The sequence below is a fragment of the Equus quagga genome, chromosome 8 (genome assembly GCF_021613505.1).
Source record: "Equus quagga isolate Etosha38 chromosome 8, UCLA_HA_Equagga_1.0, whole genome shotgun sequence".
NCBI lineage: Eukaryota > Metazoa > Chordata > Mammalia > Perissodactyla > Equidae > Equus > Equus quagga.
Genome location: NC_060274.1, coordinates 64028403 through 64054569, shown reverse-complemented (window position 1 = coordinate 64054569; position 26167 = coordinate 64028403). Strand labels below are relative to the sequence as shown.

At 38.1% G+C, this 26167-nt stretch overlaps 1 protein-coding gene across 8 annotated transcripts in view; it reads right to left on the bottom strand.

The window, feature by feature from the left end:
- The window catches only part of DYNC1I1 (dynein cytoplasmic 1 intermediate chain 1), a 282884-nt gene that overhangs the window by 237735 nt on the left and 18982 nt on the right, over positions 1–26167 (bottom strand). The window contains exons 1-4 of one of the 8 annotated variants that reach the window (XR_006889871.1): positions 19651–19760; positions 15001–15117; positions 8280–8394; positions 5457–5547 (exon numbers count right to left, since the gene is read on the bottom strand). Coding sequence is in view for 7 of the 8 variants with exons in the window: in XM_046670323.1 (XP_046526279.1) it covers positions 5457–5547; positions 8280–8394; positions 15001–15117; positions 19651–19668 (341 nt within the window). In the remaining variant the exon portion in view is untranslated. Of the gene's footprint in view, positions 1–5456; positions 5548–8279; positions 8395–15000; positions 15118–19650; positions 19766–26167 lie in introns of those variants that run through there. The other 7 variants (XM_046670323.1, XM_046670327.1, XM_046670320.1 and 4 more) reach the window with 7 other exon arrangements.

Sequence of the window (26167 nt, the reverse complement as noted above, 5' to 3'; positions counted from 1 at the left end):
CCAAGGTTTTGCATTATTTTATTGTCCTTTACACCTTTACTAAAACTTCCTTAATGTCTTCCGTTTAGCTTCTCATTCACCAGAGCACCTTAGAAGACGGTGATATTTTCACCAAAAAAGGATTAAAAGTCCTTTGAAGCTGAGGTAGTTTCAGAGAATCCTAGGAAATGCAGTTGTGGATAAAGATGAAAGTCCTGAGGGTTTTCTGTTGGGCATTAGGCCCAGGTGGCCCCTAAGCACATTTTACTCTCCTGAGATCACCGAGAAAAGTGGTGACCAGGTGCAGCCAGCACAAGTTGACCACAAACAAATTATTCTAATTTCCTTATTTGAGAGTTCACTAGGCAATAGATCAGGGAAAGGCAGAGCTTATCAAGTATCTGAATTTTACCACAGTATTCTGTCAACATGAAACTTAATATTAACTATATGGAGGCCTAATGTTCAAACTGAACAGCGGGGGATCTGCAGACAGCTGTCCCTTCGTCCCCGAATTCTCCTTCTAAGTGCTTCAGAAGACATTTCTTCCTCTACTGCATTTAGGTCCCCTTGGGGACATCGCTCCCTAGAGAAAATCTATGGATATAAGGGTTTTGATTAATAGATGCTGATAGCTTAGAGGACAGGCAACGATTTTAAATACAATGGGATTACGTTGGAGGCAACTGGGGAAATTTGAAGATATTAGATAAGATGAGAATGTATTGAAATAGGAAAATAGAAATATTTGATTAGAAAAGAAAGTTAAACAGTTCGTACAGTATAAGATCATTTATCATATATATGATACATATATTGTGTAAAAGAATACAAGGTGTTAAGCATGCTAGTCTCTGGTGGTAGGAATATGATCTTTTTCTTATTTTTCTTGTCTATGATTTCTAACTATATAACATGCACTGGTATTGCTTCTGTAATAATAAGATATTATTAAAAATAAAATGTGGGAGGACTTGAATGTACTGATCAAGTGGAAAGTAGAACTTAATGATGGTGTTAAGACCATAGATGGTCAAAAAAGAAGATAGAAATTAATTTTGTTACACCGCCACCCCCATGCCACTTCTCACCAAATACAAACAGCAGAAATTTGCCCTTCTGACTATTTTGTTAAGAATGTTATGGGATACGTGTTCTTATTATAATAGGAGATTGCACAGCATGTGATCACACTGAGACATGCTTTATCTCCGTAATCATTTTGAAAGTTTTCTTCCTTGAATCAGGTTTGGGACAGGGTGTAGCCTGTGGCCTGATGTCCAGATGGACCTTATGAGGTCATTACACTTTCCTAGGTTTCTGCAGGCTGGTACAGCCTCTAATTTAGCATTGTCGCTGAGAACTCTAAGGAATGTCAGCTACACACGAGAAGAGTCCTAGAGCAAAGTCCCTTGTGAGCCATCTATGTGAATGAGAAGAATGAATGTGGGCTAAACGATGATCGCTTAGATTCATTTCTGGTTGAATCTCTGAAGGTTAGGGAATAAGGATTGGGCAACCCAGAAAGTGTTCTCCAGGGACATGGACTTGTCATGTTCAACATTTTTACATAGTTACTTGGATGATGGTATAGGCATGCTTATCAAATTCGAAAATGACACCAACATATTTTATGAGCGAATCTAAAAAGATCTCTTACCATTGGATAAACGTGGCTAAATCAAAGTGTGAAAACAATAATAAGCTAAAACTCACATATAATTAATATATACCAGACTTCTTTTCAAGTGTTTGACAGGTATTAATTTGTTTAATCCTTGCAATAACCTTACAGAGTAGGTTGTGTATCACTTATATCAATTGTTATTAGATATCATGTAAGGGAGAGGTATAGACTGTGGAAATTTGTATCAACACGCCTAGGTTGCAAGTGTAGCTATGTGTGAACTTGAGAAAAGTACTTATTCTCTCTGTGCCTCAGTGTCCTCATCCACCAAATATAGGATGATAGTTGATTCATTCAGCAAACATTTATCAAATACCTATTCTATGGATACAAATCAAATGTCACCTACTCCCTGCCCTCAAGGTACTTCCTAAGGAAGTCATTTCCTGAGGAAGAGAGACATGTATTCAACGAAATATAAGTCATTCCTCTTTAAGGGCTATAAAGTACTACATGCTTCACTCCTGTGTATGAAAGACGTAGGATGTTGGTTTGAGATTAATATTCTTTATCATAGTGAGAAAAAATATTTCTATTCCTTGTTTACTAAATTTTAAAATATGGGAATAGATGTTTAAATTTCTCAAGTATTATTTAAGTACATACTGGAATGATTACTTTTCCCTCTTTGACTTTTTTATTTGTTGAATTATGGTAACACTTTTTCCTATACTAAAATATCCTTGAATTTCTGAATCAGTCCTAATTAATCATAGCATAGTCTCCTCTTAATACTGTGCTAGATGCCAGTTGCATATACTTGAGACTTTTCCTCTCTAAGTAAAACTAGTCTTTCAAATGTCTTCTTAATAAAATTGCTTTTTTTAAATCCAGCAGCTCATTCTTTGCTCAATATGATTAACTGAGGAATGATTAATTGGTTCTACCAAAACTGATTAAGAGAAAGAGAAAAATACCACAGATGTAAATTGTAAACTAGAAGTAGGCTATAACAACAGAAACAGAACTTTCAAAACAAATTGTGATACTTTAAGTGAAAAAAAATTGTCATATTAATACAACTGAAAAATTATTATATATTTCTACTCTCTATTCACTCATCTTTAACAATTTACTCAACCACTCTTAGAAAATCAATAAGAGGAATTTTTGTTATATTTGACTTTTGAAACCACCATTATTACCTTTTCTTTATAATAAGGTATATTAAGTATGCCAACTTTCAGCTAAAGCCACTTACAAGGATTATATAAGAAATGTTTGCCAATTTTTGCTCTGTGAAGAAAATTTTAGTTTTGGTTTGAAATTTTGGCAGATGAACGACAGAATTTATGTGCACCTCTCGGTAGGATCAGATGTGTTAATTTGATTCCTAAGTTATCTTCTGAAAGGTTTTTCCATTTTTTGAAGAGTCCAAATTCCACACAAATAGGCAAACTTATGACTATAGAGTTTTCTTAGGAATTACCAAGCTCTTTTCCCAGTCTCACATTTTATGAAGTGTAAAGTTAATAATAATTGTTTTCAAAGATGTTTCTTCTACGGAAAAAGACATTCCAAGTGGAGTTTTGAAAACTGAAATATAACGTTCTTCTGAAATTTAACTCTCATATCTATTTTATGGAAGCAAAAACATAAACTTGGGTAGCGATTCCTAATGCCTTCTCCTCAAGCAAACTTTGTGCTCAGTTTTTCTGAAAATCATTTCCTCAATGCCAATTTTCTTGTATTCCTATGAAACCTGCACTTAGCAAGGGATTTACTCATTGACTTCCAGTTTCCTATTCTTGCGAGAACATTCCTATAAAGAACTGACACTGGTTGGAGCTTGTGTGCGGTGGGAGTGGACAGCACCTCTTTCAAAGTGATTCATTAAGTTAAAAAATAAATCATGTGAGAAGGGGGAAGACATGAAGAGTGATGTGTTCTGAGAAGGAATAATTGCTGCTGTCCCAGAGTGCTAACGGTGTAGGTCAGCTTTCTCCGGAAGGTTTTCAAAGGGCTCATCAGCTGTGAAGTCGGTAAAAGAATTTAACGCTGCCGACAGCACCCCTGGGAGCTAAGCACTAATGACACAACACCAGCATTGTATAGGAACAGGCAAACATATTAACTTAACGATAGGCCGACGGACCCCCTAAGGAACGTGACTATATTGTGCCAGCTCTTGTATAAATGTCAGATCTTACACAACTGTGTTATTATTACCTTTTTTTCCCCTCGAAGACCTTTTGAAGTGTTCAAAGCAAAAGATGAGAGAAGACGTGTGCTGCCCCAAATCACAAAGGCGATTTGCTAAAATAAACCAGCCTGGTGCCCACAAAAACCTCTACTTTCATTTTTTTCAAATTGAAAGCAGTGTCCACTGGTTTCAAAAGGCCCTATCAAAATAAAATACTCAAGTCTGAAACACACCAACAGGCAGATATGGGTGAGATAATTCCAGTCTTACATTTTAGTTTCAGAAAGCAAAAAACCCTACAGCTCAGGCTAATATTAGACTATTCTCATTTCCGTATTTTTTTCTATCAAAATTGCCTAGACCTATATGGAAACAATGTACTTTCAGAAGATAATGCTTATGATAATGTGTTAAGTAAAAAGAAGAAAAATGCAAAATTTTGCACCCCTCCCCCAGTAACACATATGGGAGCAAGATAAGTACACAGGTAGATAAGGATTGAAAGGTACCTAGACAAGGCAAAGGCTGCTTTATTAGAACAGCAGTGCTCTGGATGATTGTTTCTTCTTTTATTTGAAGCTTTATTAAAGTATTTCATGTTTTTTTTTTTTTTTTTAATTCAGAGTCTCACACAGAGATCACAAAGTGCCAGCTTATAAGCCAAATCTGGCCCACAACTACTTTTAATAAAGTTGTTAACATTTAACATTTAGAAGATTATTGCATAAATACTTCAGTTTTTAGCTTCTTGAGAAAAATTGAAAGATGTGAAAAAACTGGGTCCATATTCCCACATAAACTCAACCAGGCTGAGCTGCGAGGAGACCATCTGGCCTTTATAAATGGGTGCTTGCTAACCGGTTACCACTTACCACTTATTTATATCACCTGCCTATGGGCACCCGCATGTGGGAATCCCGATGAAGGTAACTGGATTAAGAAACTTATCGTGCCTCCTCTGTGCATATTAATGAGCCTTTTCTTTGCCCTCTTCAGATCTTTACCTTTTGGATACCCCTTCAGTGATCAAATTAGAGAATGTCTGTATCTGCTTTCAGAAGTTACATAATCTTTGAATAGACATAGTGTAATAAAAATTTGGCAATTAACTCACAAAACAGCCGTCAACCCTGATGATCATAATCATTAGTAATAATAATAATAAAAGCACTTTGGGGACTGAGTTCTCAAATTAGTCAACTCTATTAAGAAAATAAACAGGACACTTGAAAAATTAAATTTAGGGCTAGAACATCTCAGCATTCTACTCACAAAGACTTTCATGGAAACCAAAACCTAAGTAGAATAATGAAAAGCAGGATGTAGATTCCATTTGTCTTCGGTCCTTCTCTGCTTTCTTTTAGGCCTAAGCTAATGGACATCTTTGTGTTTGTCAAACAAGACACCTGGTGCTAAATTAGCCTATTCAAGAAAGGATGATAAATAAGTTTATCATTTCTAGTGTTCAAAAGCATTGCTATGCCACTAAAAACAGCAAGCCACTATAAACTGAAACATCAAATGACTGAGTCTACATGCAGATGCCACACATTTAACAGCGTACACGGGAGTGGTATGGCTTTTCAGGCCTTTGTTTCTTTGCATTATTGACATCCCACCGTGGCCTTATAAAGGGACAGTTCTTACCTTGTTAATGGTCCCAGGTCGCCTGAGTCTTGGCTTCCAGCTTCACTGGGAGTGCTCACTGATTTCGAGGAGGGAGACATAGGGGTTGGGACTAAATAATGAAAATAACAGGTATCCCATGTTAAAAAATGCAGTGGCTGCACTGGAGAAGAGCAGTGTCAGACAAATCAAAACAAACGGGCCCAAATTAAAATGGTTTTATGGCCAGGAGAGATTGAGATGGGATAAGTAAAAAAAAAAAAAAAGAAAAAAAAGGAAAGAAAAAAAGAAAGTCAAGTGAATTTTTCATATTTTGGAAATTAAAACTTGAAATGAATTTAGATAGAATTAACTTAGGGATTCTAAGGCCATGTCCACCTTAACAAAATAGAATGGAGAATCAAAATAGTTATCTAGATAATTCAAGTCAAATATCTCTCTAGTATGAACTATCTAGATAATTCTAATTTTCCACTTTACTTTGTTAGTATAGATGTGACCTATTAAAAAATAAAATGGGGTGTCTATAAAACTTTCAAAGATTGTATGAAATAAGTGATTCTGAGTAATTTCAAATATTCAAGGAGAGTCACCAAGTCTGTTTTAAGTCTGCATTTGGAGGGAAATCTACGGCCCGTGGAGTATAAATTGCATTTGCTATGAGGGACTAAGTGACAGATAGGGAAAGGGTAAGTGTTGAACCTGGTAATTTAAAAATCTCTTTCAAAACAAGGGAAAATGCCAGGCTGCTTTATTTTTACATTTAATTAATAGTTTCATCCCATTGTGCTGTTTACTGTGTTTGGGACTTGCGTTCCTTCGCCTCTGGCAGCTCTAGAAGGTGCTGCCATGTGCACGTAAGTAAACTGCATTCTGACGACAGGAGAAACAAGTTCAAAGATCGAGGTCAGTGCGAGCTGAAAATCTCAGAGCAAGAATAATAAAAGAAAAAAGCTAAAGGAAATGTAAATGTATTTTTTCTCTATCCTTCAGATACAAGCCAAATGTCCTTCAGATAGAAGCTGCACCAAATAGCCAAGATGGCTCCAGGCCAGACCAATTCAACGGGTTCTCAATATCACACATGCCAAAGAAGCCAGATGGGCAGAAAGAAACTTCAATACATAAGTGTAGATTCCCATTTGGTTTCAATCATGTGCAATTTCCTTTTATTTATCTAATAGGGTAAAGGGTTTAACTATTTTGTCCAAATCCTATAACACAATGGCAGATCTGTCAAGAAACTAGGAATTTTCATGTGGTCCTACAATTAATTCACTGATTATCCTCTGCAGGAAGTCGGAGGGTAAGTCAGAGAGACGGATGAAAATTGAAAATGGAGTCCACCCTTGCAGGGGCCCCTTGGCAGGGATGCAGGGATAGGTCAGAATTTGGTCACGGTTTAGGGATATTGAACTGATTTGTTCTTACAGTTTAATTGCGGACTTTATGTAGGGTAGGAGAGAATAGGACACACTGCTGTTGTGTTTAACTAGTGTTCACATTGCACCAGAATTTCAAACGCTATTTTGAAGCAAAAGATATAATTGATTGCAAAGTATCTAATTTATATCCCTGTCAACTAAGTACAAAAAAGTTGGTCAATCTCCTCAAAGAAGGTCCATCGCCGAATCACCCATAGTTTACATCTTCCATAGCATAAAGAAGCTAAACAAAGCAATCAACATCTTATTGGGGCTTATTATATCATTGTGTTACATATGATTTACCTACTACAAATTGAAGTTGAGTATAAAATGCTTTTTCATAGTGTTTTAGTTTTGTGTGTATGTATTAAACTCTATCCAGCATTACTTAATAATTTGAAGGCTTATTATATGTTGCCTTTTTTCTTATTTTTATTGATATAAATATTTATCATTTTATTGTACATGGGATCATTTTTATTCTTAGTTGAAGTGACTATGGAAATAAATGAAAATTTATTTTAAGATAAAAGTCAATGATGGAATTAAAAGAAAACAAACCATTTTTAAAAAGAGATCTGATATTGTATTTATTTATATGTATTATTTTTAAGTTTTTTTTTTTACTATATTGGATATCATGTAGTTTTACAGACACCTTAGGATTACTCTGAAACGTATGGAAAGCAAGTGGATAAAGAAAAATAAAATAACTTATCACATGAGAGATATATAGTTAAGTGGCAGAATAAACACATTATGTACAAGTTACTTTCAGCACAAATAAAACAGTTTAATATCCAAACCCTAGTCATAAAATGAGATCATGACAATTAACTAGGAATGAATGAGTTGGAGGAGGGGTATTGCAGTGAAAATGCCAGTTAGTGATGAAACCAAGATATACAACAAAGTCAAATAAACTTGTTAATTAGCTGCTAATTTGTCACCATTGTAAGTTTTCCTTCAAGTTTCTCACTGAGCATTCTATTTTCATAATGGAGTAACTCTATGCCTGTGGTGGTTATGAAATTCATAACCAGATTCACAGTATTTAGGTTGGCAGAGAGAGGCTGGGATTCAGCAATGAAAATGAAGAAAATTTAAGAAAAAATTCCAAGGTTTCCTGTATTTACCATCTGGCAACTCATTTAACAAGGATAAAATAATCTAATAGTAACACATTGGAGAAGGTTGACCATATAATCAGTCAGTAAGCAGCAAACTGCTAACTTCACAACCTGTCCTCCTGTCTCCTTCCAGCCCCCTCAATTCCAAAAATAAATACACCTGAACCATAAGCCACAGAATTGTTTTAAAAAATTAAAAAAAAAAAAAAAAGACGTAAAAGAACAGTAAACGCTGGACATGGTATATCCCATGCAAGGAAATAGTCACAGGAAGCACTTTTAAGTACCTAGTGGGGGCTCCGGCGATATACCAATGCTTTGCAGCAGAGCTTCTGTCTCTCGGCGTTTGCGATCCAGGTCAGAGTCATCCTGAACAGGTTCTTTCTTCTGTTGCATATCAGCCTAAAAAAAGTTGACACCAGTAAGAAAAGTTAACAACAGAACTAAATGCATGCTTTTCCCGACCGAAACTGAAAATGGTAAATGCACAGCAGCGAAGACCAGGCAAAAGCCCTCAATAGATATAATCATGTGTACAAAGGATGAAGAAACACTGGAACTGCTCCATTTAATAATTACTAACTCAGTGCTTTCTCTTTTGGATGAAGGCTTTTTCCTGCCTCTATCACACCGTATGAAAGTTTCTCTCACCCAGGTTTGGAAGAAACCATCAAGGGCAAAATATTTCTAACTGGGATATGGATTTTTTAAAAAATTATGCCTGCTTTTTTAGACCTCTTTGTCCCTTCCGGAAAGACATACTATCAGTGCCTGATGTGTGTATGTTTGTAACATTCATGCCCCATGTTTGGGACTATGCAAACACGGAATTACTGGAGTCTGGCTCAAAAATTAAATTAGATATGAAAATCTGTAAGTGTAGAATACACTATTTCTATCAGTAACCTAAGTTTACCATAGTTTAAAATAAATCATGTTAAAATGTTTACTAAGGCATCTGAACAATATTGTGTAAGTGCTGTTACTTAATTTTGATTTCCAAAGGTTTCCATTATACATATTAATTCAAAGGAGAAAATTATTGTGTAGAGAAATATAGAACAAAACATCATTTAGGAGAAGTTCTTTTCCCAAATTCTATTAAAAAAATACATCTTGCGTGAGCCTCTTAGAGTCAGATCCTAAGCCCAGTTTGTGTTTTTACAGGATGGTGACAAGTCAAAATAAGGGTTAAAGAAGGTCAGTGATGGGATCCTGGGGGAGTTAAACATTCAGGTTTCTTTCAGAACACACTTTCTACTTGAGACATTTGCCTCACATCTGAAACATGATAACGTCCTATTTGGTGTGCAAGCTACCTCACGACAAAGCTTTGTGAGATTGCAGAAGCGAAGCTCTCTTAAAGCTTGTCAAAAACCAATTATCCAGTTAACAGACATACCTTCCTCCCCAGGGACAAGTTGGGCACCCTAAGAGGCATATTACCTCCTTCAGCAGCGCAGAGTACATTTCAAAGCAGTGAAGCATAATTTACTTCATGGCGTCTAAAGCAGACAGAGTTCATGCAACTTTTGACTCACTCCCAGATGGTAACCTACACACTGATTCTAAGTAAAATGCACATAGTGCTAGGCTTGACACTTCTGTTACTATTCTCCTTGGGCTTAATACGCACTCATATTTTTGAGGTGTATCTGTCATTAGAGGGAAAACTGCCGTGATGGGGGTTGATAAGAACCATTAGAGAGTACTAGGGGATTTCAGGCACTCTCACATAACCCAAAATTCTGAAATAGCAGTTTAATCTCTATCAGTGAAGAGAGCAAAGTTCACGTTCTTTTCCAATTTTAACATTTAAGCTACTAAAACAAGTTCCAAAGTTTATGCGTACAACAGAGGGAAAGATAGAACCAAGATGAGAAAAATGAAACCAGCAGAATGAGGATCTCCATTAACATCCACATATCATAAAGTTAAAAGAAGGATGGAAGGAAAAGAGGAGACACGAAAGAAAAGAGAATTACCATAGCAGCAGCTGAAATACAAATGAAGAAACTAACATAAGCAAAATTCCCCCTAGGGAGCCATGTGGAGTAGTAGGGTTTTACGTGACGAGTTAAGCCGTAACTGGACTGTCAGCTTTATGGAGAGGAGATCCATGTTTATTTTGTTCACCACTATTTCCTGACATCTAGATCACGGCCTGACACATAGTAGATGCTCAATAAAAAATGTGTTGCATGAATGAAGGAATACCTGCCTTTGGTAACTGCTATTCCACAGCTATAGAATCTTAGAATTACACATCATTCAGGCCAATTTCCACCAACTGTACCCCATCAGGAAACCCCTTTACAACATCCCTGTTGGAAGGAGTCACCTAAACTTCCAGTGACCCACTGCTCACAACAAAGCCATTTCTACATTCTAGCAACAACAAAAAGATATTTAACCTTTCCTCATTCTTTCAACAAAAACTTATTGAAGGACAACAGAGTGCCAGTGGTAAGGAAACTGAGTTCTAGTGGAGCTTCAATAGAGTGAACAGAAAAAGACCTGCCTAATCTTATCCTTTCAAATAACTTAGGGCACACTTTCTAAAACTTTCTGTCATGTAGGTTCTATGCAGAAAGACACAGAATCTGTTCGTTATTTTTCAATGTATTCTAACTTCAATCATTAAGCAGTCAAGAAACAGACTAGTAGGTAAATTATACGTCAACATGCATAACCAGATATTGTGCAAAAATAGTGCACCTGAACTCCACCTCCAAAATTTCATGCCCACAGTATGAGGTGCCTCTGTAATTCATTCTCTGCCTTACGTCTTTTTTAATTCTTAAGGAAACAGGCAATATAATGACATATATTAATAAGGACAAATGTCCACCTAGACAAAACAGAAGCTTAGGAAAGCTATCAACACTCAAAGTTGACCATGAAAAATGCAAAATTAGGTAACTGGGGCTTGTTGGAAATGAAAGGGGTTCCTACCTGCTACTAATTAGCACCTTAAACTAAACAAAGTGTTACCTCATCCAAGACAGTTACACCAAGTGTGCTAGACAGGAAACTTGTTATTTTCCCCATGTAAATACTACAGAATCCTAATACAGTTTAACGATTCAATAAGGAGGGATTTTGCAGTACTAGTAATTAAAACGATGCTAGGTGTCTTTCCTAGCAAGTGGTATTTCTGTTTGTGAAGAGTAGTCACAGCCGAGACCCAGAGAGGATAATCAAAGAAAGAAAACCTGTCAGCTGAGAACTGTCACTCACTTTTCCAAAGATGGTTCCATGGTTATTAGAGGAACAAGTGAGGACAGGCCAGGAAACCTCTGTCCATCCTACCTTGCAGCAATTCGGCAGAAGGCCAAGAACAGGACGAAACTTCAGGGTGGCCCCATTAAGCACACCTCATTGCATTAAAGCCAATTTTTCATGAAATTGGGTCTGTGTCTTAAATAGTGGCCACTATATTTATTTTATAATCAGATTTCATCCATAATACCACAACCAAAAAGCAGTTCACATCCAAAGGAGCAGAGAGTGGTAATTTTATACATGTACACAGTTTTCTGGATTCTGTAGAGACAATCAACCTGGGTGGTCCTAATTCCCCCTAGTTTTCAGCCCCAGCAAAAACACTCACTCAGATTAACAGTAAAGAGCATTTTGTTTCCTTTTCATTCTAAATTTGTTTTATTTAAAATATAAGCCTAAATAAAGTTAAAAATCAAACCTATAAGGTTAAGGCTATTTCTAACTCTCTATAAACAATACAAAAACTAGAAAATCTTAAACTCAGGAGTCAATGACAGTAGCCAGTTGACTGGAGCATCTGATAGACTCAGAGTCAGAATCTTCCAAGGAAATTTGCAGAAAAGAATTACAGATTCTTGGAAAGGGTGTCTGTGACCAGCATCTTAGACATGCCCTAACTAGTTCATGTGTTCACTCTTTCACTCATTCATTCATTCTATAATCCTTTATTGCAGGCCCACTACATGGCAGGATCTGTGCTAGACATTGACTCAGTAATGAAAAACATATAACTGTGTCTTCAAAAGCTTGCACTCTATTAGGAGAGAAAGACAAGTGAAGAGGTAAATGGTGCGAAATAGTTTGACAAGGTCAAGGATAGGGTGCAAGACTAACCTAGCTATGGGTGGAGAAAGATATCAGAGAAGGCTTTCTGGGGGAAGCGACATTTGAGATGAGAACTGACAGACACATAGTTAACAGAATAGCGAAAGCAGAGGGAAAGGGAACATTCATAAACTCCCCGTCAAGAGAGACTGTGGCCCATAACGCGATATGTAGCTAAGTCTGGCTGGAATGTGGATTTAACGGGGGAGAAAAGAGAGTGCTGATGTGTCTGTCCAGGACTTGATGATCATTGTAAGTTGGGGAAGTGGGTGGTAAAAGAATGACTGCAGGCTTCTGCTTTGGACAACTGGCTGGAAGAGCGGGGTCCTTCCTGTGACTGGAGATAAAGGGGGCTACCTGGAAGGCTTAGAACTCTGGGGCCTAACAGCATTTGAAAAAGAGGGATCAGAATAGTTTACTTCCAGGTTTCTTTCAGCTACACAATGCTATAATCCTAGGAAACTAAGGACATTAAATTATAAAACCCTTCCAACAATGGGGCATTTTTGGAAAATGGCCTTCTGGTAGTGATCCTAACAAACCTAAGTAGCCATTCTAAGGGGCCACATTCTCCCACCCTGGGAGCCAATCTCAGGTGCAGAATAACAGCTGTTTCTTACTGACCAGTTCCTTTGTCTTTCTCTGTTCCACAGTACTTCCTTTGATCCTCACAGAACTCCGTGAGGAAGGCACCACTCTTTTCCCTGTTTTACAGAAGGGAAAACAGGTTCAGAGAGGTCCCATACTCTCTCAAGGCCATTCTGCGAAGGGCAGAGCCAGGTTTCCCACCCACGTTCCACTCAAAAGCCTCTGCCCATAATGGCTGAGTTTACTGCCCTGTGTTTTATAGCGCTGGGTGCTCAAAACAAACCAAGCCATTGCAGTCTACAAAAGGTGCTTAGACTGAACTGAGGAAAGATCTTTTGGGGGGAGATGGGTTGCAGAGAGACAGGACTGAAAGCCAGGAGAGACCTCAAAGATGAGTAGTCCAGTGGATCCCAAAATCTGGCCCCATTTGAGTCTTTTGAATAAAAAACTTTGAGATGAGAGACTAGAACTCTGCATTGCCATGGGATTCCATGGAGCAGGGTCAGGATATCACAGGCTTAAATCACTCTGTCAGGTCAGAAATGAAGAAACTAAGACTATGCGACTTTAATTCTGAATTAGGTAGAGGCCCAGAAATGTCTAGAGTCCGGGTATTCCACATTCCCTACCACCTGCCGCCCCCAGTCTCCCAGGGTCTGTCTGCTGTGTAACAAGCCAAATCTCCATCAGGCAAAGCTGCTTGGTTTAGAAGCAAAAAGGGTGGCCTATTTCGATCAGTCTTGTTTGCCTGTAATTTCCCCCCAAATGTGTAAAATGACAAAGATGAAGCAGACAGCATAATTTGGAACCAAATTTCCCATATCACATCGCATCTTGTGGTAATTCTATGAAATTCAAGTTGGATATTAGAATGTCAGTTTAAAAGGAAACTGGTTATTAGTAAAGGATAACAGGTGCTTTAAAACTACAGTAAGTGTTGACATTTGAAGGAAAGGAAGCATAACAACTTAATGCTTTTTTTGGCTTTGCATGGAAATGAATAACCATTCCTTGTCAGTTCTCACCTCCACTTCACTTAAAGGCTGCATATAGAACAGCAAAGATCTCCAAGGCAAAAACATTATGTGTCCTGACAAGGACACATAAACCACAGCATCAATCAAAGTGTAATGGAACGGAGAGATGCAAGATGCCAGAAGGCGAAAATGCAACTGCAATTATGCTTTACTTTGTTGGAAAATAATTGCTATAAACCTGTTACTTTGGTCCCCCCCCCCTTATAGTATGAAACACACATATTTAGATTGTAAGGCATCAAAATACATTCTCTTTTTCCTTAAAGAAAAACTCTGAGTAGGGAAGCAGTTCTGGTTTCTATAAAATACACACAAGCATATCACAATATGCAAAGTTTCCTTCTTAGAAAACTATTCAAAACTATCTTTGGAATCTGGTTTTTGTACAAGATGTGAGCTATTTCTATATTTCCACAACAAATTGGAGAATTAAAAATAAATTATTTATTGGATTGAGATAGTAGAAGAAAACATGATACGACAGCAAGACACTCAATTGGGAATCGAGTCCTGGATCCTGGGTCTGACAGGCAGAAAAGCTATATTTCACCTCTGGGTTTCCGATGCTTTGTTGGCATAAAGAGGGGTTTTGATGGAAGATCTCTAGAATCTCTTCTGGCTTTAATACGTCATAATTCTATGTCCATGGACCAGAGACTATTACACCATCCACCCTCTCAACAAGGGAGGGAAATGAAGCTTTCCCCTCACCAGACCTAGGATTCTTATTTACCTGAAAAATATAAACCACATAGGAAACCATGGAAATCCATTGGCATCATTTTCTATTTTTCTCCTAAAATATTCTGGCTGGTAGTTTTTTAAAAAAACTTTTTCTTAAAATTAACACATTAAGCATCAACTATAGCCGAGGTACTACTAAGTGCTTAAAAGATTAACTCTTTTAATCCTCATAACCCCACAAAATAAACATATTACTACGCCTATATTAAGGGTAGGAAATTGAGACAGAAAGGTTAAGGAATTTCTAACAATAGAGATATCACAGACCACTTTCAGGATTCTATTCCAGTTTGGGATGAACGTGGGTTTGGGGACCTCTGAACCAAGTGCTATGTGCCATTTAGGTGGTGCCTGACCAGCACATAGCAGATGGCAATGATCCTATCACTCCAAGTATGTAGATATCCACTCATTTTATTCAGGTGTCATAAAAGGATGCTTTTAGAGGATCTCTTTATCCATGTGACCAGCCCCTCAGAAACAACCGATTTTCCTTTTTTCCCACAACAGCCCAGCACTCAGGATTTACCTCTTTCCTTTTCCTCTCCTCTTCCTTCCGTTTCTTCTCTTCTCTGATCTGTGCTAAGCGCTGCTTTTTGCGCTCTAGCTCAGCTTTTAAGTCACTTTTGTCAGACATGTTGGTTGCCTTGGAGGAAAAGAAAAAAAAGTGAATATATAAAAATAACCTTTTTGTATTATCATTGCAAGAATCATTCAAAAGGAATCGAGCTTGAAAGTATGACTTTTTGGCAATAACAAGTTGTATTAGTTAGCCTATGTCAAAGAATCAAAGAAACAAATTAAGTTACATCTGGTCTCATGCTATATGAAATCGTCGCCTTTTAGGTACACATAAATACTTGAAGAAACATCACATTATAGTCTATTTTGGTCTGAAGAATAATAGCAACCTACTTCAGAACAAGCAACTCATTTTCTGTAGAAGTTGTTTTAACAAACAAACAAAAAATAAATAAGAGAGTCAAAAAAGAACCATCATCATGACTTCCAATTTAGACGATAATGGACCAATTTCTCATCATACTGAGAAAAGAAAATACGCTGTCATAAACCCTTAGAGACATAACTTGCTTAAATTTCTATGGACTCAAAAAACATTCCTCCGCTAAGCTTGAGCACGTGGAGATTTCATTTCATTATATACATTAGGGCAGACAGCCACTGAAGACATAACATGTTAATCTTCTTTTTCTGTAAAACTCCTCCTGAACTGTCACAATTAATTTCATCTCCAGTAAAACCCTATTTCTATAAAACTTTCATTTGCATACTGAATGCAATATTGCTTATCCTTGCACTTCCCCTTTTCAAAGCAAAAGATGCTTGTGAACAAATAAAATAGAAGATAACACCATAGCAAGTTCTTGGGAAAATTTATCTGAATGAGATTTAATTTCTTTCTTTCTTTCTTTCTTTTTGAGGAAGACTGGCCCTGAGCTAACATCCGTGCCCATCTTCCTCTACTTTATATGTGGGACGTCTGCCACAGCATGGTTTTTGCCAAGTGGTGCGTAGGCCTGCACGCAGGATCCAAACTGGTGAACCCCAGGCCACCTGAGGCGGAACATGCACACTTAACTGCTGCACCACCAAGCCGGCCCCAAAGAATGAGATTTAATTTTAATGTTAATGGTGACAGAAATGCTGGAGGTGGTGGTGAGGGAAATATTTTCAAATAAAATGAGTTTGGAGAAGACTTTCACCAATTACCAATGATTATATTTGTCTCTTTTATGTTCCCAACTAGAAACTAAGAAAATGGAAACACTGAGAAATAAAGAATTCCTTCTGATCTAAATTCCTAAAATAAAGTAAAAAAAACAAAACCCAAAACTAACCACATATGTCCTGAGTATTCATTTGCATGTTATTTGTCTGTAACTATGATAAACATATAATGTATCCCTAAGTAGATGATAGAGTGAAGGCAAAAAAGAACCAAAAAATACAAAATAATGAAAATCCCTTAAACTTCCTGTCATTGTCTTTAGAAGGTAATCAAGACCCTATAGTCATCCTAAGACACACTTTCAGATGAATACACAGTTGGGAAGTGTACTGTGTTTCTACTGTGCATATTCCTGCTCACAGTGTAATGGCAAAGATTTGTGAAATAATAACAACAATAACCACAATAATCAACCTCTGCCATTCAGGGCCACACTATGTCTTAATTTTTCAACAAATATTTGTTGAATATTTAATCTGTGCTAAGCAGTCTCCTAGACATCAGAGTACAAATACGAGCAAAACCAAATTCTTTCCTTCAAGGAGTGTATAACACAACTTTGTGGGCATGGTGGTGTGGCCAGAGATGTTCTCTAAGATATTGGTATATTGATTACTGAATGCCAGTCACTTTACATTTATTATCGCATTTAATCACAACGACACAAGAAGACTGGTATTAATATTAATGTCTTTTTTGCAATGCAGATAAAGGAGGCTCAGCAAGACCCAGAACTACATAGTCAATACCCGGCAGAACCTAAATTCAAGCATGTTCATGCTCTGAACTACTACACTCTGCTGATCCCCAATGTACAAGTTCAGAAGGAATGCAGAGCAAAAGAATAACCAAGATCTGGTACAGTGGGTAACTGTGAGCTTTGAGCAAGGGGTGGAATTTGAACTGGATATCAAATGAGGTCAGGAACTAGCAAAGGAAGCAAAGATACGGCTATGCAAAGACCTGTCGAAGAGGGAACCAGCAGGCTGAGTACAAGAGATGTGAATGAATTGAAGTCAAGAAATATAAACATTAGTTGGTAAGAATGGATATGTGGAGGCAATTGGTGAAGCCTTTGGAAAACAGAAAAGTGAGTTCCACTTGGTATACTGAAGGATGGGAAATCATAGCAGCTTTCTAAAAGGGGAAGTGACAAAATGAAAATGGAATTTGCTTAAGCCTATTCTTGTCCCTGCCTAGAAAACAGATAGGAGCAGAAACTAGAAATAAGGCAAGCTGCTGGGAGGCTGTTGCCACCATCTATCTGGATCGACTGCACCTGCACTGGGATGGCGGGTGACTGTAGAGACAGAATGTACGGAATGTGGACTAACAAAAGCACAGTCAAGAAGGAAGAAATAACTCTTGGTAGCCTTTAGATATGGAAGCAAAAGAGAAAGATTCAGTAACAATTCAACTTTGAGAGAGTAAAGAGTATGGCAGTGAAGTTGGGAAGAGAAGGCAGAGGAGTAGACAATGCAGAAACTTCCAGCATGTCATAATTTGGACGTCAACGGGACTTCTGGGAAGAAAGAATGCATAGGTACAATACTACAGATGGGATGAGAAGTTGGATGGGGACTGGAGCTGTGGATAGAGTTCAGAGTCATCCACTTACAAAGGACTGTTTAACCCTGAGTCACAAATTCAAAGTCCCACAGGAACCAGGCAGATAGCACGAGGGAGCAAAGCAGTGACTGAGGCCAGCCAGGGAAGAAACATCATTCTTGAAGGAGGCAGCTTTCCTCAGCTCCACCTGACAGCTGACATGGAAGAATATGAATCTAAGCAGTTAGACCTTCTGATTTTCTTTTTAAAGAGAAGCCATAGAACTGACAAAAGTCAAGTTTATCACTAAAATACTGTTTGCCAATAATTTTCAACACCAATGAGCAAAAATCCTAGCAGGAGAAAATAACAACCTAATTCCTGAAGCCATCTGAGAAGTTACATATACTCTTCCCCAATGGGGGCCAATCTGATTTATGTTTTTGACATTTTTCTTCTGTCAAAAACTAAATGACCATGTGAACACATTTCTAGGATCCTTCCAAGGGTATTGGAGAGGGCTCATGTAAGAAGGGGGCTCTTCATTAGGTTGACAGTATATTCTTTGCTGACATTCAATGTTAAGACACGATTTTTCAAAAATAATATAAGGGAAAATATTCACCAAAAAAGGAAACGTCCAATCAGAAAAATCACTGTTAAAGCAATAATTGTGTCATTCCATGCTGAAAGCAGACAGAAAACTCTGAGAAGGTTCCCTCTCCTCCACATTTCCTCAATTTTTTCCTACCTTTCCCCAGTCTATCAAAAGGGCCTGGCACAACTTCAGCTATATATTGTTGTCACGAAGGAGCAAAGCATGTAATGAGAACAACCTGTATTTGTTGTGATTTTCTCATGAAGAAGTTCATTCACAAGAGAGACGTAAGGTGTATTCTCAGTATGTTTCTGCAAAGGGCAAAGTTCTTCCAACAACTGATAAATATGTCTGACAATGTTGGTCATTTAAGTTTGTGTTACAAGCCATAGAGCCAATATTTTTGAAATAAACAACAAAAACACCAAGGAAACTTTCAAATATATATATTAAGTTGTGATGTTTCAAATAACACACTTCACTTTTTAAAAGTAGCAGAGCCACAATGGTAAAAGACAGCTGTAGAGTACCTTCCACTTATTGATTTTTTGGATCTACTCCAAAAAAGACACTTTGCATCAACCCCTAGGAGAATAAGAAATCTCAAGAGAATGCCTCATAAAGGGTTTGGAAAGTACCCATTAGAGTAAATGAATGGGCCTCTACACATAGTGACATGGCTGAAATGGTGGCATTAAATGCAGTCAGCACTGAACTCCACAGGCTTTCCCAAGGGGTTTGCCAGTCTGACCCACTAAATCTCCCTGGACATCAAACAAAGCAAATTGAGGAGCAAAGCATGGGGAACAGGAGTTATAGAGCTTCCTGTGGCTAATGTAGGTCACTGCAAAGGCTATTCTGATGCTCTCAGTTTAGAAAATAAGAGTCAGAGCCACCTGCTGCTAATTATTGCTCACTTACTTCATACACATAAAAAGTTGGTCTCTTTCATGTAAAAATGGTAAGGAGTAAAGTAGATAAATCCAAAGTGCCTCTGAGTGTAAGTCTCCTGCCTGTCTGGTCATCAACCTACTCCTCCCTGTCTGATCATCAACCACCCACCAGCCAATCATGGCTTAACTCTACCCTGGCTTAGGAATAATTACAGCTCAGGCTCACCCCAGCTCCATCCCTTCCAGGGTCAGTTGATGAATGTTTATGATGCCTGCTCAGCCCTCCTCATAGCAGAGACCCGTATTCTGAATTAGTGTTCCATTGGTGGGATTCCTCTTGCCCGCACTCTCTTACAACCCACCTTAATTTGCCCAGTTCATGCCTCCTACCTCCTCTGACGTCTGCATCCCGAGCTCTTGCTCTCCTGCAAATTCTCCAATTTTACTCTCACTGAGCACGATTCCATTTCACCTCCTTTCTTTCCTTGTCTTCCAAATTACCCCCACCTGACAACAGATATCCCAAAATTCAAATCACCTACTCCACTCACCGTGGATTCCATACACCAATCCCCAACCCCCATAACTTTTTTCAAATTTCAACTCCCTACTTCTGATTTCTCCTTTTATCCCTGGTTTACCCTTTATCCCTTTGTTTCACAACTCACCTCCCCCCATCTTCCCAATGTCCCAGTTCTCATAACTTTTGTTTCAGTCCATCTCTGATCCCAGTAAACTACCATCCTTTTGATCCAAGTAAACAACTCAATATAAGTAAAGAGCTTAGAATCGTGCCTGGCACATATTAAACAGCTAAGAAAGTTGTTTCTCTTCGTCCTCCTCTTTCTCCCCACCCCCACTTCCTCCTCCTCCTCTTTTTCTACTATTATTATTATTACTGTTATCTTTCACCCTGCAAGTCTTTCCCCCTTCACTACTTCTACCCTAATTCAATAACTGAAGTCATCAGAGTTCAGTGTAATCACTTAAAAATGATCTAAATCTAAAAAGAAAAAAACCACCCAAGCTCATAGATAGAGAGAACAGACTGGTGGTCACCACAAGTGGGGGATAGGGGATAGGTAAAAGGGGTGAAGAGAGTCAAAGTGTACCAACTTTCAGTTATAAAATATAGAAGTCATGGGGATGCATGTACAGTATGGCAACCATAGTTAATAATTGCTGGGTTGCATATTTGAAAGTTACTCAGAGAGTAGGTCTTAAAAGCTCTCATCACAAGAAAAAAAAAATTCTGTAACTATGTAGGGTGACAAATGGTAACTAGACTTCTTGCAGTGATCATTTTGCAATATATACAAACATCAGATCATTATGTTGTAAACTTGAAACTAAAATAATGTTGTGTATCAATTATACCTCAATAAAATAAATAAATAAGACATAAAAAAGTTACAGTGAGAAATACATTAAAGGTATAGCATGTTACTGATTCAATAGCAATACAAGCAGAGTGAGAAAACCCAATCTGTGCTCCTCGAGATTTTAACGTACCTCAGAGCGAACAGAAGGAGCTTCTCAGTCTAAATGGGTTATAAAATAGAAGGCATACGGTTAAAAAAAAGTGCAGCTCAAAGAAAAAAATATTGTAAAAAATTAAGTGTAGTCACTTATTAGTAGTAAAATTCTTCTCAAGTTTCTGTTGAACATAGGAATTACATATCAAGCTGTCCCAGGTAGGCATCTTCCCCAACCTTACCCACTTCCTCCAGAGGATGGAGAGGCACAGGGAGAAATGGTTTCCTCTTTAGTTAAGTTAGTTACAAGGAGGGTCACTGCTGCTTTTCCATCATAGAAGTGGTTCATGGGCCTAAGTCTTAATCTTAGAGGAAAGAATGGGGGAGACGAAGGAAGGAGGAAAACCTGAGAGAAAGAAACATGGACACTGAGGAATAAAGAAACAAAAGTCATTTTCACACCTGCCCTTGTCTTCTCAGTTAACCTTGCATCATCTTCACGTTTCCTATGCCCACAGACATCCATAAAGAAAGGAAAATGTGCAGATTTTCTTGAACCCAACAATGAGACCTACCGTCTACATTTTCATTTCTGTACATACTGTCATGGGATGGTTTGGTCCTGTTTAGAAGCAAGTATCTAACAGAGGCGAAGCAAAGGGCTTAGTCCTGTTTACACAGCTGCCAAGTAACAGACCCTCCTGAGGCTTAGCTTTTGAACAATATAGATCTCTATTTCCTCTCAGTTGTCTAAGTTGGCAGCAGCTGGAAATTCCATTTCTAATGCTGGCATATGTAAATGTATTTTTAAGCTTAAAGTCAGAATTCTAGGAGATTTAAATCATTGCCCAGCTGTTGCCAGACTCATTGAAAAAAATACCCAGAAACAAATTCTCTTTTCCTGCCTGGAAACAATTGCTCTTGTCAGCTCTTCACTATCAGCTATTGAACTTTTCATCTGCCACTAGGTACGCACGAGAAATCTGATCTTTCACAACCTCAGTTCACCTGCCTGCTTCTCAGAAAATACAGCTGCCTCCTTTCACTTGGATGGGAGGCCAAGGAATGACATGGACCACAACCATTAGCCCATTTTTACACCTACATCTCACTGTCAACAAAAAGAGGGTTATACAAATTTCAGGAAGGAGACAGCTGGTGAAAGATGTGGGAGGGTTACGTGCTAAATTTTTACAGCTGTCAGTACAATGTGAAAACAAAATTTTAAATAAAATCTGTCTCATAGTAGGAAGGTGCCCTGGCTTTGTCTACTTAGACTTTAGATGAGCAGTTCTCAAATGTTTGGTCTCAGCATCCCTCGATACTCTTAAAATTATCAGTGACCTCAAGGAGCCTTTGTTTATATGGGCTACATCTATTAACATTAACCACATTAAAAATTAAAACTGATAAAACTTTAAATATTTATTTAATAATTCATTTTAAAATAACAACAATAAACTTCTTACTTGTTGACATAAAATTTTTACGAAAAAATAGCCATACTTTCCAAGACAAAAATAACAGCAAGAAGAGCATAATTCTTCTACATTTTCACATATCTCTTCAACATCTAGCTTAATAGAATTCAAGTGGATTCTTATAGCTGTTTCTGCAGTCAGTCTGCTGGGATATGCTATTTAGCATGTGAGAAAATCTGGTCTCACGTAAATATATATTCTGAAAAAGGAGTAGTATTTGAATAGCCTCTTGAGGTAACTGGATATTCTTCGATATGACACCAAAATCAACAAATGACAGTTTCTTAAAGTTCAGTTGCAATGTGAATATGAAGCCACATCAATCAATGAACATTTTGTACGCTGCTACATTAAAATCCACTGGTCTATCTTAAAGTTCGAATGAACCTTTTATGTATGTATGATTTTATCCATCGTGCCACTGCACCTAAGACTATCCATGCAGGATTTTAAAACATCATGCCTTGGTTATTTAGAAAATTATGCAGACTTCTCAAATGCTGACACATTTTACTGTACAATATCCAAAAACAATTTGATAATATCACTACTATACTCTTCAGAAAAGTCTTTCAGTATGGTAAAGCTCATGGTGCAGACATAAGTTTTCCAAAGTTCCAATTTTTGCTTGAAAGCTCAAATTTTATCATTAGCAACAAATATTGTCAACTGTGTTCTTGAAGTGACAAGCCCATGCATTAATTTTTGAGAAAATTTCTGCTAAATACCCAAGTCTGAATAACTATAGTTTTCCATGAATTGTCCTTTCAAATAAAAAATAGTGTTTCATGAAAAAAGACAGCTAGGTCAGCTCACGACTCAAAATATTGCACAAATGCTCTCCTCGAGGCAACCACTGAACTTTGGTTGGCAGCAGAAGTGCCTTAAACGTGTTCCCATTTGCCACTTAGTAAAGACATGTTCAAGGGTACAGACTTGATATAATTAATATTTTTTTCTGCTTCATGAAGGACATTCTTAAGTGAAATTGTTTTTTTAAACTGCGGGTGTGTGGCAGTGAAGTTTGATGCCATTACTAGCATAGTTTGGTGCCACTGTCCCAATTCTTGCTAAAGTACTGGCAGTCTTACCCACCATTGCTTTCATACCATCATTGCAAATGTCAATACGGTGAAAAAGACAAATAACATTTAAGCATCATTAAGAAAATAGTTTTGACCTGACAGATCCCTGAACACATCTTGGTATGCCCAGGGATCCTCAAACCACACTTAACTTACTTCTGATAAGACGGAGTTGATACTAAAGCCTATAGAGACGTTTACTTAACAAAATTTTGCTAAGTGTTTAGATAAGTAATCTTACCAGAGGGGCTTAGAGCTCTTTCTTTTGCAGGAAAGAAAAAGCAAAAGACACAGCAGTAAAATCATTGCACACAGAAAATTCAGATTGAGTAAAAAACTATAATGATTTAGAAATATATAACTGTAATGATTTAGAAATACCAGGAAGATCTAAGATTTCTGGATCTGGCAGAAGGAAAACTGGAGTTGGGGAAAGAGTGAGGTATTGAAGAAAAGGTTCTATAAAACTACATGTGGAAGATTTCTCATTTCTCACTCGCCTCTGCCAAACAAACTGAGAATCCTCTCGGCCCCCATTCTTCTTCTCCCGCTTTACACACACACACAAAAACGGGCCTTTGACGGTTGTTAATAAAATGGATACTTCTCTGTTACATGAAAAGTTATTCTTGTGTTCTTTTAATTTTGCTGTATTAACAATTACAGTTAAACATGTTTGTTACAGGACAAGAACTCCAAAGATTATATAAGCCAGTACCAGTATTTTACCCATAAATAAGGAAACTGAGATGCACTTATCTAAGTTCGCAACCATTAAGTGGAGGGGTCAGAACCGGAAACACCAGATCTCCTTATCCTTGAATACTTTTACTAAATAATCTTCTCGTTCAGTGTTTACTTATTCAAGATTTTACTCATTTTAGTCAAAAGAAAGCTCTTAAACAAAAGGTTTTCACGGTGGATCCTGATCAGTCTGCTTCCAGTCCAATCTTGCAATCACTCTCTCTCACCACCTGGTGGCAGTAAACGTAAATTGCACGGGAGAGCTGACATCAGGAGAAAAGGCTTCACCTCTGAAATTCCGACCTCACCACCAAAGCCAATACAATTCTACTGGGGAGTCACAAGCCCTGAAAGAGTTTCATCTGCATATGAAAGACCTATTTATGTCAATAGAGAACTAACGTTTGAGGGGAGAAAAAAATCTCAGTACAGAATACAGTTAAACACCTATGTTGATTTTTCCAGGCTCCTCTTAATTTTATTCATATTGGGTTAGTTCTTGACTAGGAAATCAGGCAATATTTTTAAATTAAGCCTTCAGTATCTCTCTTGTTGGATGTGTGAGCTATATTTAAGATTGTTGTGTCTGCATATTGTCTCTAGTCCTACTTTCACTGCTTCCTGATTCTGAGCTACCCAAGCTGTACTGCTGAAGCTGTAACTCGAGCATTGGCAATTGCAGCACATTAAACAGGATAGACTCTCAAGCACTCAGCACAGAGGCCCATTATGCTAGAGAGAAAAATCAATCCATACGGTATCTGCCCTCTCATCTAGTTAACAGACTAGTGATGAGAGCCCTTAAAACTTAAAGGACACACAAGCCATTGTCATCTTCGCCAAAAAGTTCTGGACAATTTTGAGTTATTTCTGACCCCTACAGTGCATTTCACCAATTTAGAGACTCAACATACTTCTCTTAGGAAAAGGAATTGTTCCTCAATTAAGAGAAAGCAGTCATTCATATCTTCAAGTATCTTCCCCCAGAAAACACTTAGATGATATCAAGAGTCCTTAGGAAATAAGCATTTCAAGCAGTATCCTTGAAAGTGCATAAAACCAAAGATGGAACAGTGTAGACAACTAGAGGGCAGTATTTTGGCATTGAGTTCCTAAGAATTAGGGCAGAAAAAGAACTGGAAAACAGAATCAGAAGAAAGGAGACAGGAGGCCTCTGGGGAATACCACAAGGAAAACTGGAGTGAAGAATGAAGTGAGGCCTCGCACAAAGGATCGTACAGAAACATCTGACCTTGGGCCAAAACAGACAGGAAGGATTTAGCACTTGCTACACCTGAGTCAGGTGTGAGGTAAAGAAGCCGAATAAAGAAGGCCACCACATCACACCTTTTATAGTATGAGATTACCCACGTGTGCTCCTAGAGGCAAAGAGAAAGAAGCTTCTCCATCTAAACGGGCACTCTCAAGGAGCGCGTGGAAAGGCACGACTTCTTCACAGACGGTGATGCAATAAGCTTCCTTTGGAACTTGCACAGTAGCTCCTCAGCCTCATATTGGGCACACAGTGGGCAGTCCATAAACACTTGCTGTTATATAAATTGATTAAAGACAGCCCCTGTGTATTGGCACCCATGTTGTTTACTTCTTCAGATCAGGCTAGGACCATTAGCTCAAAGCTCTCCAGTGCCAAAACCAAATTTCTACCCATCCAGTTGCTTTAAATATAGGTCAAATAAGCATATTTTTAGCCAGTTAGAGCCCACCTGCTTTGCATACCCTGCAAATCTGCACCCAATATCTGCTACTATAGATAAGACAAACCCTGTGGCTAGAAGAGACCTTAAGCCACCGCCCTTTGGAGCTCTCCCACCCAGAACCAGCGGGGAGCCTTGCCGCATCACTTAGACACAAGGCCTCGCTCTCTGATTCCCTCTTCCCTTCGTGGGTGGTGGCCCCATGCTGTTGTCTCTGGAAGGTCCCCTGCTGTGAGAGACCTCCCATCTCACGCAATACTATGCAAGTACCACACAATAAAGCATGTCATGCAATGCTGCCACCTGTGGCCCTGTCTTTTCCTTGATCAGCCCCAGAATCCTTGAAGTCACCACACCCTCCCAGCCAATTTTCACCAGTCCTCTCAATTTTACCACCTAATACTTCC